The sequence below is a fragment of the Asparagus officinalis genome, chromosome 5 (genome assembly GCF_001876935.1).
Source record: "Asparagus officinalis chromosome 5, Aspof.V1, whole genome shotgun sequence".
NCBI lineage: Eukaryota > Viridiplantae > Streptophyta > Magnoliopsida > Asparagales > Asparagaceae > Asparagus > Asparagus officinalis.
Window position 1 is genome coordinate 42,833,984 of NC_033798.1, and position 17,978 is coordinate 42,851,961.

Below are 17,978 nucleotides of genomic sequence, written 5' to 3' on the forward strand. Positions count from 1 at the left end.
GAAAAACTTTCTACCCCAAATTACCCTTCAACTATTGTAAATATAACAAAATTATCCTCATCTTTCATTTCATTAACTTAACAAAGGTACACTTTTGTTTTCGTTAATAAACCCTTTACTATTAATTAATGATGTAGTACTCTATAATTTAAATAGCAATTTAAAGCTTTGCTTATTCATCTTCCATATGATTAAACCCTTTCCTATCACATAATAAAACCTCTTAAACCTCCCATAATTGCTTATTCATCTTCCATATGATTAAACCCTTTCCTATCACATAATAAAACCTCTTAAACCTCCCATAACTCTCAACCTCTTCAAATAATATGACTATACTTTCCTATCACATAATAAAACCTCTTAAACCTCCCATAACTCTCAACCTCTTCAAATAATATGACTATCCATCTTCCTATTATATTTTCTATAAATTATGATTAGTATTCATTATGGTGGACCAAATCCAAATCCCTATATATATCCTCACTCTACTCTCTTAACATGTCCCAATTGAATTGAAACACAAATAAATCCATCTTCAGAGGTCGCGTTTCTTTACCCAAATCCCATAAATCACGCCCCTTTCCTCTTTCTACTCTATTTATACGCCACATTTTTATACAAGCCGGCACTGTAGACCCTCTCTCTCTCTCTAGGGGTTCTTCTTCGTATACTATTTGGGTAAGATTTTTTTCTTCATTTTGTCTATTTTTCATCTAATTTTTATATGAAATTTAAGTATTTGGGTCTAAAAGAATTGAGATTGGGGAGCTTTAGTACCATGTTTAAAGTGTTATCTTGGTGAGCATAATTCATCATGCTTTGCTCAATGAATCTTACAGAATTGATGAGGTTTATTCTTTTGCATCATTTTTTTTTGTTTTCTTAGGAGAAATAAATCATGATATTTGTTTATTTAGACTGATTATCTAACTGCTGAGCGATTTAGTTCAGCCCTCCGTAGTTCTTTGTTGGTTTTGATTGAATAATGTTTAGGGGAAATAAGAGCAAATCCCCCTAAAATATACATGATTCATGGAAATGCCCCCTAAGGTGTTGGAAGACAAGGGACACTTTGACCACCTCCTTTTTAATTTTCAAAGTTTACTGCTGATGTGAAAACTATAGCAATAGACTCGTAAAAACACGTATGCAAATATTATACCGGAAATTGATGATTATATAAAACTCGATGATGATATGATTAAAGTTAATTATGGATGTAGCTTTTCCTACCATTTACCTTAGGGTTAAAATACTAGAATAATGTGTTTGAGATGTATTCTTTTGAGCAAAAGGAAATTGACTGTTAAATTTATGAGGTCAGCTGCACTGATTTTTTTTTGCCGAAATTCACGGATGCATCTCGTGGCAGTGTCATATGATGACGTGAAAACCACGATAGTATTATCAATTTAGGTATTTATGGGTGATTTTTTCAAAACTAGTTAGAATAGTGACAGTCAGGTTGTCTGTTTCCAGTATCGACTTTTTCATTATTCATTCTAATGTCCAAGTTTCTTTTTAAACAAGTGATTTTTTTCATTATTCATTCTAATGTATTTTAGTGACATAAACTTGAATATCAAGTTGTTAGCATTTTGAATGGTGAACACTGGTCCACTGTTCACGTCTTAATATTCTATGTTGAGGGAATTATGTTCTAATACACTGTAAGCTATGGAATTTATGCGTTATTTTCACACTACTGGTTTGGAATTGTGATGGCAATGATAGTATTCTTCCATGCGGGCTTTTATTCAATATAGCTAGAATGGATCTGAGTTAAAAGTTTCTTTTTGAACAAGTAGTGAATGCAGTTTGGTAGCTTATACTTTAATTGGATCTGAGTTAAAAGTTTCTTTTTGAACAAGTAGTGAATGCAGTTTGGTAGCTTATACTTTAATTGATAGTATGATCAATCTCTATCATTAACTGTACAAGTAGTGAATGCAGTTTGGTAGCTTATACTTTAATTGATAGTATGATCAATCTCTATCATTAACTGTAAATTGATCCATTGTATATCCTTAGATATGGCATCTGGAGCGCAAACTGAAATCGCTGTTCCAAGTGAATCCGTGCTTGAATGGGTTCAGAAAGACAAGCGAAGATTCTTGCATGTTGTGTACCGTGTTGGTGACTTGGGTAGGACCATAAAGTATATATTCTTTTTCTGAAATATATCCTTATTGATTGTTAATTTTCATTGTTGTGTGGCTAATTTACTCTTTTTTGTGTTTTAAGATTTTATACTGAGTGTTTTGGTATGACCCTACTGAGAAAAATGGATGTTCCAGAAGAGAAATACTCAAATGCGTTCCTTGGCTTTGGACCTGAAGATTCTCACTTTGTGGTAGAGTTGACATATAGTATGTCTCCTTAACTCCGTTTTCAAACATGTAGTATATAACCTTTGTCTTTATTTATTTATTCTATAGTTCTAAAAATTTTGATAAATTGGATTCTTTCTTCTTGTGAATATATCTAATTAAATATAATGGAAGGAAGAAGTTGCATGGATGTTATTAATCATAAGTAGAAGTCCTAATTGCTTGTGCCTGGATCTTGTAGATTTTCATCCCCTATTCATTGACAATGTCCATCTTTTCCCCCTCTAGAAATGAACTGTTGAGTTTTTGAATTCATGTGGGGATAATATTAGTTAAAGAAAACCAAATCTTATCTTCATTATTGGTTGATGATAAAAGACGACAGATTGATATGTCTGAGCTGTTTGACTTCTACTTGAAAAATGTAAACTGTTTTAAAAACAGTAAACAATATGTATATCCTCTATAGTCTGTGAATTTTGTTGGACTAAATTTGGTTACGAAATAAACATAATTGAATCATGAGTGGGTTAAACCTATTATATCCCGGTTGACCTCAAGATGTAGCACAGCAGAGTTAGTTTTAGCTCATAATCAATGTAGTCCATGTTGTGTGCCATTGGCTTCATCTAGATCGAGTTAAAACCCATTTTAGTCTAACATTTGGCCACCTACTCGGAAGTTACCACCTCTATTGAGGTAAGATCAGTTAAAACCCATTTTAGTCTAACATTTGGCCACCTACTCGGAAGTTACCACCTCTATTGAGGTAAGATCTATTTCACATAATGAAGTTGGGAGCTCGGAAGTTACCACCTCTATTGAGGTAAGATCTATTTCACATAATGAAGTTGGGAGCCTTGACGACATTTTTTCATACTTTTCTTAATAATGACTAAATAGATATATTTTTTTAATCATGACAACATTGACATATTATCTTCAGGTATTATGTCGTGAATATCCTACATAATTTGCATCCAACTTCCACTACTACCGTTCACTACGGTTTGACAACAAACCTGATTATTCATAACTTAAAAAGAATATTATGTGGCCTTTTTATTCGCGAGGATAAGCTATTCTAACTGTTCATGTTGACGAGGAATTCTGTGCTGATGACAGGTTTAGATATCTGTAATTCTCAAGCAAGATGTTGAATGATGTTGAATCTTAATTTATAGGATTTCTATTTGAATATGTATTTGATTGGACCATATTGAAGTATTACCAATCATAAATTGCTAGCACTCCTCCACGACCTCTTGTAAATCTTGCATATATAGGCTTATTAATTTCTTGCAGATAGGTTTTCATTTGTTTTGATTTCTTTTTCTTTATCATAGCAACACCTTGCTCATTTTTTATCTTCCATATAGGGTTCTGGAGCAGGATCTAGCTCTGGGTTGGCACCAGTTCTTGGTAACATCAATAGGCAACCTGATAGTTGATTTTGCTAACTATTCCTTTGGGAGTCTGGTGTTAAGTTTGTTACATCTGTTTATGTCATAAAATACATCCTGTTTCACTTTCTTTTTTATTAAAAAATTTATCTCCTTCATGCTTGCTCTAGTACATGTTTTATTTATTTCCTGACCAAGTGCTTCTGTGCCACTCAGTTATTGTGTTTTATTAACATGGTCATTTGTTCTTAGGCCCAACATAGATAAAATGTGTTTATAATATCTTTATTTTTATTAACTACTGCCAAAAATACCTTTCCCAGACTAGCATTTACTAAATTTTGTACTTGAAAACTTTAATTTAGATGGTAAAGAATGAAGAACAATTTGTTGGTTAGCAGCCCTTCTCGTCGCTGTTCATCGAGACAAGCCGTAAATGCAGGCATCTTACTAAAAACACGGGTAGCAAATGATTCAAAAGAGGCTTTGGTGAATCAATAATTCTATATGTCATTGTTTTTAGCCTGTGATAAGTCAGCTTCAGTGGATCTATGCGACATCTGAATTTCATTCTAATAAAAAACTTATTGGAGCCCAATCTGAAGTGAGCTCTATAGGAAATATCAATTAAAGATGATCCATATCTGTAAAGACAAATCTGTTTCTTTTAGTTATAGTCTCATGGTTTTCCGCCTTTGGTTTCATCTACAATTGATTTTATCAAAGATAGAATTGATGTTTTAAGAGTATGTTTTAAGAGTATGATTCTTTGGTTCTTTGCCTTCTAAAAAATTCTTGATATATACTATCTTCGCAATTTTTTAAAATCCTGCAATTTACTTTGATTCGATGAACATATACATGTAATCAGAAAATCTCACGCTCGTAATAGATATACGTAGCTTACCGCTAGAAAGAAATTTGGAACCATTAAAGCTTAAAATATCCAATGATAAAGAGAGATATTTATAGTATCTCTATTGTTTGTTGCATGACTATTAATTATTTTGAGGAGATAGAAATAAATAGGACTAAAGAAAAAAAAAATTGATGCTACTATTTTAATAGCATTTATATTGGATGATTATGATTAAATAGGTTGTCTATTGTCATCTGTATATAGGTAGCATTGGTTGATTAAAACTCAATGTTGTATATCAAATAAAATTCTTTTATAAAATTATTCATTATTTACTATTGTTAAGGATGCAAACAATCTATTATCACCCGGTTTATGCATAAATATAATTTCAATATTCAATCCTTTTGAATTTTTAAATTCTATCAATATGTTTGATACATGGTTTAAATTAAATAAATCTTAATGAAATGAATCAATAATAAAATAATAAATTTAAAAAATTACCACGTCCATTGCACGTGCAATCTACGAGTCTCTTCAAATGAGGGAGCCTTTAGCAAATGAGCCAATGTTCAACCTTTGGAATATTAGTCAGCCAAGCAAGCAGCAACGAATCAACCTCTTTCACGTTGGCTGAAAATGGCTTTAAATAGGCAAGGGATGGCATGGGTCACCCATTGATTTGTGGGATTTGACCATTAGTAGGGGTGAGGGAGCCAGCCGTCCTAGCTGTGGGATGTGACCACTTAGAGGGTCCTGTCAGCCGCCCTATTCTTGTTAGGTGAGGAGCGCCATGCTTTCTCCCTTGATTCGTGGGATTTGACCACTGACGTGACTGTTACCATACTCCAAGTGGGCAGCTGACAATGATTTTCATGTCCAAAGGATGGAATACAAGGGAAAATTTGGTGTCTAAAGGATGGTCAGGTAGCCCCAGTTGCTCTCTCTGCACTGAGGCTATAGAATCTCACGATCATTTGTTCATTAAATGTAGGGCTGGGCGTATTCGGTTCGGTTCGGTTTTAAGCCCAATCCACATCCAATCCGAATTTTTCGGATTCTCAAAACTCTCATCCAGATCCAGATTTTTTCCCCTTCACCCGAATATTCGGCCCAACCGAAATTCGGTTCGGTTCGGTTCGGTTTCGGTTTTGAACCGAATTAACTCCATTTCACAGAAATCTGGGTAAGTTTTAGTTATATCCAAAACTGAAAAGAAGCAATCAAAACTGAAAAGAAACAATCAAAACTGTACTAAGTCACTTAATCAAATTGTATGATCTGAATATAACTAGCTTAATACACTAGGAGGACCATGTAATTATGTAGCCTTTTTTAGAGAAAGAACAATGTTTGGCAGGCACACACACCTTTTGATGATTTTCGTTAATTTTTAGCTGCCTTTTTCTCATCAAGAATTATCTTATATCCTTGACAGCCTATACTATAGGTTAATTTGATATCCAGCACCAGCAAGCTGTATTCATGTTATCACTGAAATTTGACCAAAACACTAAATTTATCCTTCAACCTCAACATCTTGTATTGATTTACGGAAATCTCACTTAACTATATCAGCGTACTCAAATATATGTTAGTATAAACTCCACCCCACAATTCTTAAATGCTAAACATTCAGCCATAAATTTTCTTCACACCCAAGGCTCGCAGCTACTTTTTGTTTAAGAATTCGGTTCGGTTTTTTTTGGGCGGTTCAGGGGTTCAAACCGGATCCAGACCGGTTTAATTCGGTTCGGGCGGTTTAGAGACTTCTTCTCATCCATTTAATTCGGTTCGGTTAACCGATCCGTTTTTTCGGGCGGTTTTTTCGGTTGAACCGGTTTGTTTCGGTTTTTGCCCACCCCTAATTAAATGTGCTTTCTCCTCTTTAGCATGGTCACCTCTTCTTCCTCATGTTCCCCTAGCAGTTTGGCCTCAAAATCTAGATGATATGTGATCTCTTTTAAATTCAGTTCACCTTTCAGTCAGGATTTATCTACTATCTGGAGAGTTATTCTTGCGTGCTTCTGTTGGTGTTTATGGAGTTGCCGCAACAACCTTGTCTTTAAAGGAATCGTAGCTTCTCCTCATCGTATCGCCGTTAACGTTGCTAGATATGTCTTAATAGTATATATATATATATATATATATATATTATTATTATATATATATATATATATATATATATATATATATATATATATGCAGGGCTCCTCACCCTATTTCCAGCTAAAAAATATTTTCTTCCATTTTCTTCCCTCCAATTTAGGGCGTAGAGGATGGAATGAGAGAGAGGGGGGGTTGAGGTCACGAGGGGATGTTTATTTCAAAACCGCGCGGGATTTTTTTTAACAAACATGAGGTTTTCGCTAAGGAGTTGGGTCACGAGCAGAGAGAGAGCGAAGTGGAATTTTTTCAAAACACGCCCTCCAACGCACATAAGGAACGCTACCAGCGCTTCCCCAGTTATATATATATATAATATATATATATATAATTATATATATATTATATATTATATATATATATATATATATATATATATATATATATTATATATATATGAGAGAAATGGGCAGAACCTTGGTACCAAGTTGCTTAAGCAACAAGCGTAGTGTCATGTGGTCTAATCTCTTGTCCCTACATCACACCTCGAAGATAGAGCCTTAAACCACCTTTCACCAACTCCAATGTAGATGTAGTGGACAAGATTAACACATCACTACCAAGTTTTTGGAGCAACTTGGCCTACCAAGTTTCTCCATTTCTCTCTCTCTCTCTCTCTCTCTTCTCTTCTCTCTCTCTCTCTTCTCTCTCTCTCTCTCTCTCTCTCTCTTATATATATATATATATATTATATATATATATCTATATATATATATAATATATATATATATATATATTATATATATATATGATATATATATATATATATATATATTATATATTATATTATATCCACTCGCTGCTGCTCCCTCAGCCTCCGACAACCCCCGCAGTCCCACGTTCGACCCCCTCGGCCTAGATCCGCACGCCGACAGCCCACGCCAGCGCCCCAACACCGACGCTCGTCGTAGTCTCGCACGTCAACGTCGATACGTTCAACAAAAACCCGAGGCAAGATCCCGCTTCTCTTGACTCGTCATTTCATATTTAGATCTATTATGAATTATATGCATAGATTAGACTGTGATTTAATTATGTTGTAGTATGAATATTGTAATATTATGTATGGATTTGTTGTTGAATGGTATTAAAGAACTTTAAAGGAATTTATTTTGTAAAAAGGGTTGGTTTTGAATTATTATGATAATAAATATGATAAGTAGTATTTTTAGATTAACTAGTTAGCTTGCACGTGCAATGCACGTGGTAAAAATTTTAATATTATTTTTAATTATAATTTTATTTATTGAAAGATTTGTTATAAATTTAATGAATGTACACATAAGCTAAAAATTAAAAATGTTTGAATAATACATTTATATTTTAGGATAAATTATGCGATATTGGAGTGGTTGTATCTACAAGTTGATTGATCAATCAAATACAATAACAAGAATATATATAAAAGTAATGTTTAAAGATGTGGATGTAATTCCAAGCAAAATATTCTAAACTTTGTGTTTCCTTTTAGATTGATGAATTATAGCGGTCATGAAGTTAACCCTTGGAAATAGATTGATAAAAATATGAACTTCCCTGTAGATAAATTAAATTCATAGTTAATTACTTAATTGTATACTCTACATAAGGTAATACTCTATTTGAACAAAAATCAAATTCTACAGATACCATGACATATTACAAAAAGCATCATATTGTTTAGTTTATTTTCACATGAACTTGTACCTGAGGATTCATCCAAAACAAAGTTAGACAAACAACATATTTTCATTTTTTTCTCTTTCCAACTCATGTGAATATCCCAACCAAAACCATGCTCATTTGCAATGCAATTGAACAATAGGAATCCATTGATCACCTAACCTTGCAATCATGCAATACTCAGCTTGTAATTTTATGAAACACTTAAAAGTTCAAGAGGACATAAGTATTATATAAAACTATATCTCATTGACTCCACTCTCTCCAAAACACACATTTACATTTTCAAGTAAGAACTGACAGGATCTCTGGCAGTGGTTTTTTCATCAGGTTTACCCAAAGAAATCTCACGATCAAACCGTCCAGATCTCCTTAAAAGCTTGGTCAATTGCATTGTTTGTTTGTTTTTCCGATAACAAGAACATAATCAAGCTTCTTCTCAGATGATTTTGGGAATCATCAGAAGACTGAGTGTGATGTTATTCATCCGTGCAAGTCATATGTTGTGTTACTATCCGTTGTTCCATCTCCCTTTGCAGGTTTTCTCGCTTGGAAGCAATTGCATCTATCTCATCAATGAATTTGTTTCTTCAGAAACACGTACAACAATAATATGCAAACTTAAAATAAATTGATACTTGATATTAAAATAAATTGATATTAAAATTTATTAATGTCATTTAGTCATGAAGTAATTGACGGTAATCACTTAGCATTTCCTCTTACAATAGCAAATCAATTAAAATTAGCTAAATCCTAGACTTTTTCAATAGCTTAGAAATTAGATCAGATATCCCATGGAAGAAAATTATTATGATGCTGAAAACATAGTATTTCGATGAAACATAATATTTTGATGAAACACAAATACATAGTATTTTGATGAAAAAGCAAGTAAGTAAAAGTCACACTTGTGAAACATAGTATTTCGATGAAACACAAATACATAGTACATTAAATCCTCACCATATAGTAGTTGAAATAGGATCCATCTTTCTGTATAAACTGTGCAATAGGAAAGGTCATATCTTCAACCTGATGATAATGAAATAGACCTCCAAACCTTGTAATCTTGAAATTTATACAAAAGAAATCAAAAGTTTGTGAATTTGGCTCAAAAATAACCATATCTTCCTAATTAAACTAATGAAAAGTTGCTTAGAATTCAAACAATTACCATGCAAGGTTAATGCTTATCCTAAAAGTAATAACCTAACCAATGACACTTGTATTGTTTTCTTTTAAGGTTTGTCCAAGAATTAATTTGCATCATAAATGATGATGAAAAATCAAAATGAGGATCAGCAAGAATCTTACACTGATATGTGAGCAATAGCAAATCTATATAGCATATCTATGGAAGGAAAACTTACATCAGACAAATGTTTTAATTAAAATTTTTCGAGATTCCTTTTTCCTGATGTTATCAAATTCTCTTGCTCCAATCTTGGTTCCAGAACAGAAAGAATCTCAGAGTTACAAATGTCTACTGTGCATGTTCCCTTACCAGAGTTGGCAATAGGCTTCAAGTTCCGCATAGAGGGTGCAGAATCATTCTTAGCACCTAATACTGTCAGAAGAGCAAACCTCAGCCAGTTTATAGAAATCAAAGTATCTGTTCTTTGATCCTATGCTTCCAACCAACTTTGATGGATGTGACTCAATAGGAACATCCTGAAAAATGAATGAATAGATTATCAACCATTAGGTGAGAGTTTACGGGAGACATTTCATCAAAACCTATTTCATACCTTATCTCTAACAAATCGTGGTAAAGCAATTGAAGCCAAGTTGCACACAACAGTTTTAGTGGGAATCATTCTTAGCACCTAATACTGTCAGAAGAGCAAACCTCAGCCAGTTTATAGAAATCAAAGTATCTGTTCTTTGATCCTATGCTTCCAACCAACTTTGATGGATGTGACTCAATAGGAACATCCTGAAAAATGAATGAATAGATTATCAACCATTAGGTGAGAGTTTACGGGAGACATTTCATCAAAACCTATTTCATACCTTATCTCTAACAAATCGTGGTAAAGCAATTGAAGGCAAGTTGCACACAACAGTTTCAGTGGGGCTAGTATACTCTAATATTTCAGTGCATAAGTTCAAAGACTGGTGAAGATCATGTAAGGAGTTTGTACTGTGAAAATGAAGATAGAAAACTCAACTTTGCAACATTACATCTAATTCCATTTAGTAAATGGAAATTCTAGGTATGAGAATGCAATAGACGAAGATATAGAAACTTTGTGTCATATGATCGTTAAAAAAACAAAAAAAAAAACATGATAACCAAGAAAATCAAGAGTTTTTTCCTTCGGAATTAAAAGTGTTTCTGATTAGTTGCAACTTAAAGGGAGCAAGAAAAGTCATCTTCTGTATATATTACATTACACATCATATTTTTATTTATTTTTGTTTTTAATTTGTAGAACAGATTACTAACTTTGATAAGATGTAAGGATTAATTTGAAATGTTTCAGTCACTTAAAAATAAACCAATCAATGACATTCTATGTCCAAATGCTGGAAATATAGAGAAATACCAATCACAATCAATAATATAATATTTAGGAAAAGTTATTACTGCTATATACTAATCCATATTTAATGGGACATGTAATAGATATCCATATTTGTCAAAAGATTAATATGAAATCAGACATAGATCATGTTTATCTATTTTAATTATTCGTATTTGTTTACACCCACAATTTATTCCTGTCCATAACAAAGCATGGAAACCATCTATAGATTACTCAAGGTTTTAAGACCAAGGAATGGAGAAGGGTTTGAGGTAAAAGGTTAAAAATGAAGTATTGAAACATGAAACTATACGAATAACATCAAGCAATTAGTTATTGAACTGTCTTTCACATGCCATGGTATGGCTGATACTTCAAATACTGTTATTGTGAAAATGAAAAATATTATTTTACCCTACATACTACTATGAGTTGAACACATGACTCCTGAGATGATCAATTATGTAATAAAAATCATATCCAACTGTTACACGGGAAGGCTTCCCACATGTATAATGATGTAAAAATCTAACAATATATTTTCACCTTTCTATAATGAGGTTCTCAAAAGTCAGTCTGTAGTTAGCACGAAGTGAGTTTGTAATTAGCATGATTTCCGTACAAAACACAATAATTGGTGAAAGAATAATTAGACACAAGAATGGTGACTTTGATGACATATCTATCATATTTACGAAGAGACATGATTAAAGAATAGGGACAAATACCTCACACAAAATAAGAATAACTTGGGATCATAAATCCATAAATTGCCAGAATGTTCATATAACACCTCTAAAGGTAATAGAGATAAACCTTGAAGGAATATGTTGACGTAACTGCTTCCCCTCCATAAAGGAATAACAAAATGCCGTATACAAAAACATAAACAAAAGGGGGAAATAAGTTATATGAAAGCATAATAACAAGCACCCAAATTGAAAGTAAAAGAGTACCATGAACTTGATCTTTGCTCCAACAGGTGGTATAACTTCATGAACTTGATCTTTGCTCCAACAGGTGGTATAACTTTGCTTTCATTGATGTTCCTATATGACCTCTTCCCAAATGGTACTGGAGTTTCATTAAAAAAAGAGAAGGAAAATCAGTCAGTCAGTTAAGCTATAAACGGTTGGAAAGTCCTCATGGTTGAAGAAATTGCAACAGAGATAGGAAAGCAAAGGACCTGGTTTCGTTCTTATGAGAAGCTTATAGAAAATCTTAAAACCAAATTTATTTAAGCAGATATAGAAATATAATGGAAGAAGCTCCAGAACAGGACATTTAACATTTTTTCTATCATGTACCTAATACAAAAGATTGTCAATGATTATTCCTCAAGATACCTATTTGAACAGTTATAATTTAATTTTTCACAAAATATAAAAAGTAGAAATTGTTAAGTACTTTGATCAGATTACATAGTTAAAGTATCCCCAAATAAAGATAGGTTCAATATTTTATTATACGCGCGAAAACCATAAGAAGTACCAATGTACCCAAAATTCCTCAATATATATTTGATGGTATCACCCACAATACATTTCATATTGTATATATTATTATAAAATAGTGAGCATTGTACAGTTGCCTTTCTTGAACTTTATTATGTCATCTGCAATAAAAAACATCGCAAGAGGGATTATGAATGTTTTCTTGATACCTTATATAGCTTGTATGGTGTTCTAGTTTCGATCTGAGGCTTTAGAACTTCAAACCAGAGGTTCTGAGCTTGAACAACCTTCTTGGCCTTACCCTTGAAATCATAACAGATATATATTGAGTGCAAACTCAAATCTTATTAGATCCAATTTTTAAAATCAGAGAAGGTTTACCTCTCTCTCATATTTTGTGTACAACTTATTAAACTCCTTGCCCCAGCAATCAGCCAATCCTTGAGCTTCATTAGGGCAAAACAATGACCACTCTCCATTATTTGGACTCTTTCCATAAAGAGGTCGTGAATCCAGAGGGCATTAAAGAGATCATGTGCTCTTTGTTCTTCCTGTAAAATGATACCATATTTATTTTCATTGCAAAGATAAATTAAAAAATGAATTTCTTTTATATAAGCACATTTAAGACAAGGGCTAAAATAGCACATGGTAGCTTAGCATGGGAAACAAGTTCCACCAATACTGGAAATACATTGCATAAAGGATAATACTATATTATATACAATTTCAACATGCAAGAGGCTAAGAATCATATGCTTGACATCAAATATCTATATAAGCTCAAGTTAAGCAACGGTCATTTGCTCAGGAAGGCATCTGCTTATCTTCGGCAGTGTATTTAATACATTACCAAACTGACAGTGCATGTATCTGTAAATGAGCAAAAACATTGCGTGAAAGTGAAAATCTTAAAGAATAATGAGATCTGGTTTTAAATTGCTAGATAGGCATTCCTATCAAGACGCAAGGACCTTTGATGAAAGCCTCTGTCACAAAGTCCATTCCACGTGTTAATCTATACGAATTCAAGAAAATGTTTTACTATTAAGAATGATTCAATTTGACTATTTAAAGAGGTGTAGTGAGATAGAATATAAGATTACTAAAGCATGTGCAGTGGGTCCTTGGAGAGAAGGCAAACACAATTATAAATTATTTAACTAAGCTGACAATGAAAAGGAATCCAAAATGATTTAAAAAAGAGAAGAAGAAACTTACAATAGGATCAGGTGCATTTTCGCTCCCCAACCTGCATAAGCCTTTGCTGGAGCCCCCTGATCCCGTTCTAGATTCCTAAATTCAATCTAAATATGTGAAAATATAGCAATAAATAATCTAATATCAATACAAGCAATATTAGTATTACTATAAATTTGTAGAGATAATGTTGAAAACTTGTAACCTGAGATACATTAATAGTGTGGGTATAAAGATGCAAAAGTGATTGGCCAACCATGATTTACTTCAGAGCCCAAAGTCGAAGATAGGATGCAGTGTTTGAGACAGCCCCCAAGACAAATTCAATTGAATGGATCATCTGATGCACAAACATTTCACTGAAGTTGAAATCCTCGTGGTGGTGCCTAAGTCTAGCAGAATCAGGTTCGACATCCAGATCCATCTCTGATGTGCCCAGCATGCCATAAGTACGACCTTGAAATCTAGGTGACATTGGATAAAGCAGCATATAAGGACACTGCAGCATGGCAGGTAAGTATTTCATGTGTAATTATCACTTCCAAGATATTCTCAAGTTCAAGATATATAACATCCTGAAAAGTGTAGTGCTTTAATAATTAAAAGATAAAAAGAATAAAATGATAAATGGTAGGCAGTTTCGTGACTTGTAGAATATTAATTTCACCCCTAGGCTATAAAATCAAAATATACAGAGTCATGTTTTCTCCAAAGCAAAAGATCCTGTAGAAACACTTCAGAGGAAACAAACTAACAAAGTAACTTCAGTCCAGGAACATTCCAGTAACTCTAACCGTGTTAACCACAGACGTATTCGCCAGATTTTAGTTTCAAGCTTCCCAGTACTGGCAATCACCTTAAGCACAATCCATCTACAAGCTATCTCTACAACAAGAAACAAGTTTTCTTTGAGAGCTCTAAGTTAATTAAACTGTTTTTAAAGATTATGATGGTTTTAGCTAGAAGATTTAGATTGGTGATCAATCAATTATTATACAAAGCTCAGTTTGCTTTTGTTTAAACTTCCACTAATTTAAGAATGGACAGATTCAACAGATGTTAGTTCCAGGCTTGCCAGCATTGGCAGTCAACTTCAGTACAGTCCATCTAAAATAAGATCAAATAATCTCTGGTCGAGGGAAACAAATGTACTTTGGAGCTTTAAGCTTATTAAACTGTTGTTTTAAGATTTATGAAGATTTTAGCTAATGGACTTAGATTGGTGCTTTGATTAATTAATAAACAAAACTCATTTTGCTTTTATCTAAAATAGATATATTCTTGATTCTATAGCTTTCTCAAGAACTTATTCTGAATGCGATGCCAACAATTTAGAGGGTATTTTACTCTAATTGAATTTTGAGAAAGTTATGATAACTTAATTGGTCTTTTTTTTAATTAAAAGTCCCACATGCTAAAAACATTTCTCTAAAAAATCCGTATCTTTACCAGATGTTTATAGCTGGCTGTTGTGCACCTAGATAGTCATGGTTAAATCATTGTGAAGGGGGAAATTATGATTAATAAGAAAGGATGTCAACAGCGGGTAGTTGATGTGTTTACCAAAATACATTCTAAAGGTACAAAGCTACATTCTAAAGGTACGAAGCTTGTTATGGTTGGTTTCTTTTGGGTACAACTTCTTTATAATATGCAAATGGTACTGTGGTTTTCGTTGGTTGATTTTGAAATGTAAAGGATATTTACGAAGTTCTTGAACTTGAGAGTACTTATGTTCTTTAATCAACTCCGCTAAATCTATGCCAACTTGTGATGGAGTCCCTGATCAAATTACTTGGAATTTTTTTTAATTGTAAATCAGCTTCTTCACTTTAGTATGTTTAGGAACCTGTTTGAATATAGGGAGAAAGGATAAAGTTGATTGCACAAGCTCCGATAGATAAAATTGTGAGGAAAGTAGTGTTTTGAAGGTAATTATTTATTTACAGTTGGTACACTCATTCTCACTGATTAGCTGTTGTTTTCCTGCTCTATGTGATATCTCTTTATGGGTTAATTTATAAGGTTTAAAATAAGGTGAAAATTTGGTGGAAACACAAAGGATAATGGTCAGACCAGGACACGTGAACTGCAAAACCAATAACAAATAAGAAGCGTCCTTTCTACTTGTCGTTTCACCAAGATGGTGTACAACGGAAATTGGTTATACTCATATACTCATTTTGTAAACTATTTTCTTAATGAAAAATTCTGATGCAACAAAAATGAATGAAAAGTAAATGTGATTTTTTTTATTAAAGTGCTTTGCTTACCCTCCTTCTCTTGCCAATTTCTAATCCTAAAACATACAGAAAGACTGACTTGTTCAATAAAGTAGTGAATTGGAAAAACCCCTGTAAACCAAATCATCTACCTCTTTGTGAAGCCTCCTTAAGATGAATGGTTTCGGAAATAGCATCCATGGAACTGCTACAAGAGCCAGAAGCAAAAGGACAATCTGCAGAGAATGTAGAAAACCTTAATGCAAAAGGAAATTAAAATAACATAAATGATGTTTTGGGTGCCGAAGCGATGTGTACCTGCACCTGCACTTATACCTATTTCCATGCAACGTAGACTATAATATTCAAGTATAAAATTATTGAAAATTTTGCTGATCATAAAAGGGTAAATCTTCTATGGAAAGTAAATCATTAAAATGATTTTAATTAAACTAAGATCAACTTCTAGCACGCATGATGATTTCCCCAGAGCAAATAGCAAAAGTGTTAATTTTGACTGAAATAAACATGAGCAGCCATTTGCTATCCATGAGATTTGACCCAATGAATACTTAATAGATCTTCTAAAATTTACAAAAGATATTCAGAAATAAAAAACCAGTAATCCATTTGTCTTTTCTCCGACTTGCACTCTAACATCCAGATCATCTACTGACTTCAATTCTTAGATAAGTCATGATTGTGGCTTCAATTTTAATGAATGTACATCAACACCAAATTTTTAATATTGAACATATTCATATCTTCAATCTATTGGTTACACAATTGATATTAGATTGATCAAAACAGGATTGATATAGCAATTAATTCATAATTTTCAGTCATCCAAGGGAACTCCTTTGCACGTATCAACTAAATAAATAGAATCTATGGTTGCATAATTTCCAATCATCCAAGGGTTCGTTCTCCTTTGTGATTCTGAACCAAATCAGAATCATATAAAAAAAATAAAAGAAATCACAGGCGAAATCACAACCTGAAAAATAAAATAACTAAACTAAACTAAACTTACTTTATAGTCGCGATATAGCTGCTGTTCGTATTTTTTAAATACTTGTCGCTTGAATCTGTAGAAAATGGAGAAATAGGGAAAATTATTAGAAAAAAAAATGAAAGGACTGAAAAACTAAAAGGGGATAGTGTGAATTGAGCATAACTAAAGCTTAGATCTAGGGTTTAGTATATAGGAGTTAAGACGAAGAAGAATGAAACCGCCGTTCATTAAAACTTGGGATCAGATATACAAATTATTTAATTCTAGTAAGAGCATCTTCCTAATTAATCTAACCACAAATAACATCCTTCAAAATTAAACCTACCCAAGTTCTCAATCAAGCTAGCGTACTGCTCTCCCGAATCCCTAATGAAATTAGTTAATTTTCCAATTCGAACAAAAAAAAATACCCTGTAAATTCAATTCAAAGGTTGAGAAATAAGAAATTGCCTGACCTCAGCGGACGGCGAGGGCTTGTTCGCCGCCGAGCAGCGAACAGTTCGATAATAAATGGCGGCGCCTTTATTCGATTTTAGTGAGAAAGGTGGTATTTTGTGAGTACGGATCGAATTAAGATTAGAAAATGAGCCACCACCATTTCGTTCGATGAAATCAATCTAGTTAATCATTAAGAATTTTCAAAATAAAATCAAAATTTACGAGAAAAAAAAGGATAACAAAAATTCCTAATAGCTCTTTTCCCATAAAGGATACCTGAATTTCTAAAACAAACAAAATTGATAAATTGCTTAAAAAAGGAAAAGTGAAGGGAAAAATTATTTACCTGCTACCGCCCGCTGGCAGCTCTCTCCACCCATCGTTTCGAATCCCTCTCCTTCTCCCCTGCGTAATAACCCGTCGCCATCTCGTTCATCTCCCCAAACCCTAACCCCTCCGAAACCGTAACCCTAACCTCCTCGTGCTCCTCCTCTTCCTCTCTCCTCGCCGTCATGAGATCCACATCTCGTCCCCCTCCCTCACCTCTCTCTTGAGCTCCCCGACCCTCCCCCTCAACCCCTCGATCTCCTCGTTCGTCGACTCGATCTGATCCAAAAGCCATCGCTCCTCCTGCTGCCACGGTGGCGGTGGCTGGTGAAGATCTCGACGACGCGGGCGTTGGCCTTGGA

At 33.5% G+C, this 17,978-nt stretch overlaps 2 protein-coding genes and 1 long non-coding RNA gene across 4 annotated transcripts; 1 reads left to right on the top strand and 2 right to left on the bottom strand.

The window, feature by feature from the left end:
• LOC109843560 (putative lactoylglutathione lyase) lies at positions 550-4,055 on the top strand. 2 transcript variants are annotated; one of them, XR_002247721.1, is made up of 4 exons: positions 550-684; positions 2,038-2,151; positions 2,251-2,375; positions 3,716-4,055. XR_002247721.1 is itself a non-coding variant. In XM_020412499.1 (4 exons), the coding sequence occupies exons 2-4, from the start codon at positions 2,040-2,042 to the stop codon at positions 3,733-3,735; spliced, it is 270 nt and encodes an 89-aa protein (XP_020268088.1). In that variant the 5' UTR covers positions 550-684; positions 2,038-2,039; the 3' UTR covers positions 3,736-4,055. The 2 variants fall into 2 exon arrangements, 1 of the variants encoding a protein (XP_020268088.1); XM_020412499.1 differs by having other exon boundaries at positions 2,038-2,164.
• On the bottom strand, positions 9,553-13,789 carry LOC109843123. The gene is made up of 4 exons (XR_002247529.1): positions 13,636-13,789; positions 12,796-12,965; positions 10,181-10,368; positions 9,553-10,103 (listed from the first exon to the last, which is right to left on the bottom strand). It is a non-coding gene; the product is annotated as an uncharacterized LOC109843123 (long non-coding RNA).
• Positions 13,915-17,669, bottom strand: LOC109841758. The gene is made up of 6 exons (XM_020410698.1): positions 17,636-17,669; positions 17,566-17,573; positions 17,307-17,383; positions 16,870-16,924; positions 15,989-16,072; positions 13,915-14,078 (listed from the first exon to the last, which is right to left on the bottom strand). The coding sequence occupies exons 1-6, from the start codon at positions 17,667-17,669 to the stop codon at positions 14,016-14,018; spliced, it is 321 nt and encodes a 106-aa protein (XP_020266287.1). The 3' UTR covers positions 13,915-14,015.

Coding starts and splice junctions, on each gene's coding strand:
- LOC109841758 (XM_020410698.1), bottom strand. CDS start 17,669: ATGGGTGGAGAGAGCTGCCAGCGGGCGGTAGCAG. Junction 16,073..16,869: donor AGCTATATCGCGACTATAAA/GTAAGTTTAGTT, acceptor CATTCTCTGCAG/ATTGTCCTTTTGCTTCTGGC. Junction 14,079..15,988: donor TAAGGAGGCTTCACAAAGAG/GTAGATGATTTG, acceptor AATGTCACCTAG/ATTTCAAGGTCGTACTTATG.
- LOC109843560 (XM_020412499.1), top strand. CDS start 2,040: ATGGCATCTGGAGCGCAAACTGAAATCGCTGTTCCAAGTGAATCCGTG. Junction 2,165..2,250: donor GACTTGGGTAGGACCATAAA/GTATATATTCTT, acceptor TTGTGTTTTAAG/ATTTTATACTGAGTGTTTTG. Junction 2,376..3,715: donor TGTGGTAGAGTTGACATATA/GTATGTCTCCTT, acceptor TCTTCCATATAG/GGTTCTGGAGCAGGATCTAG.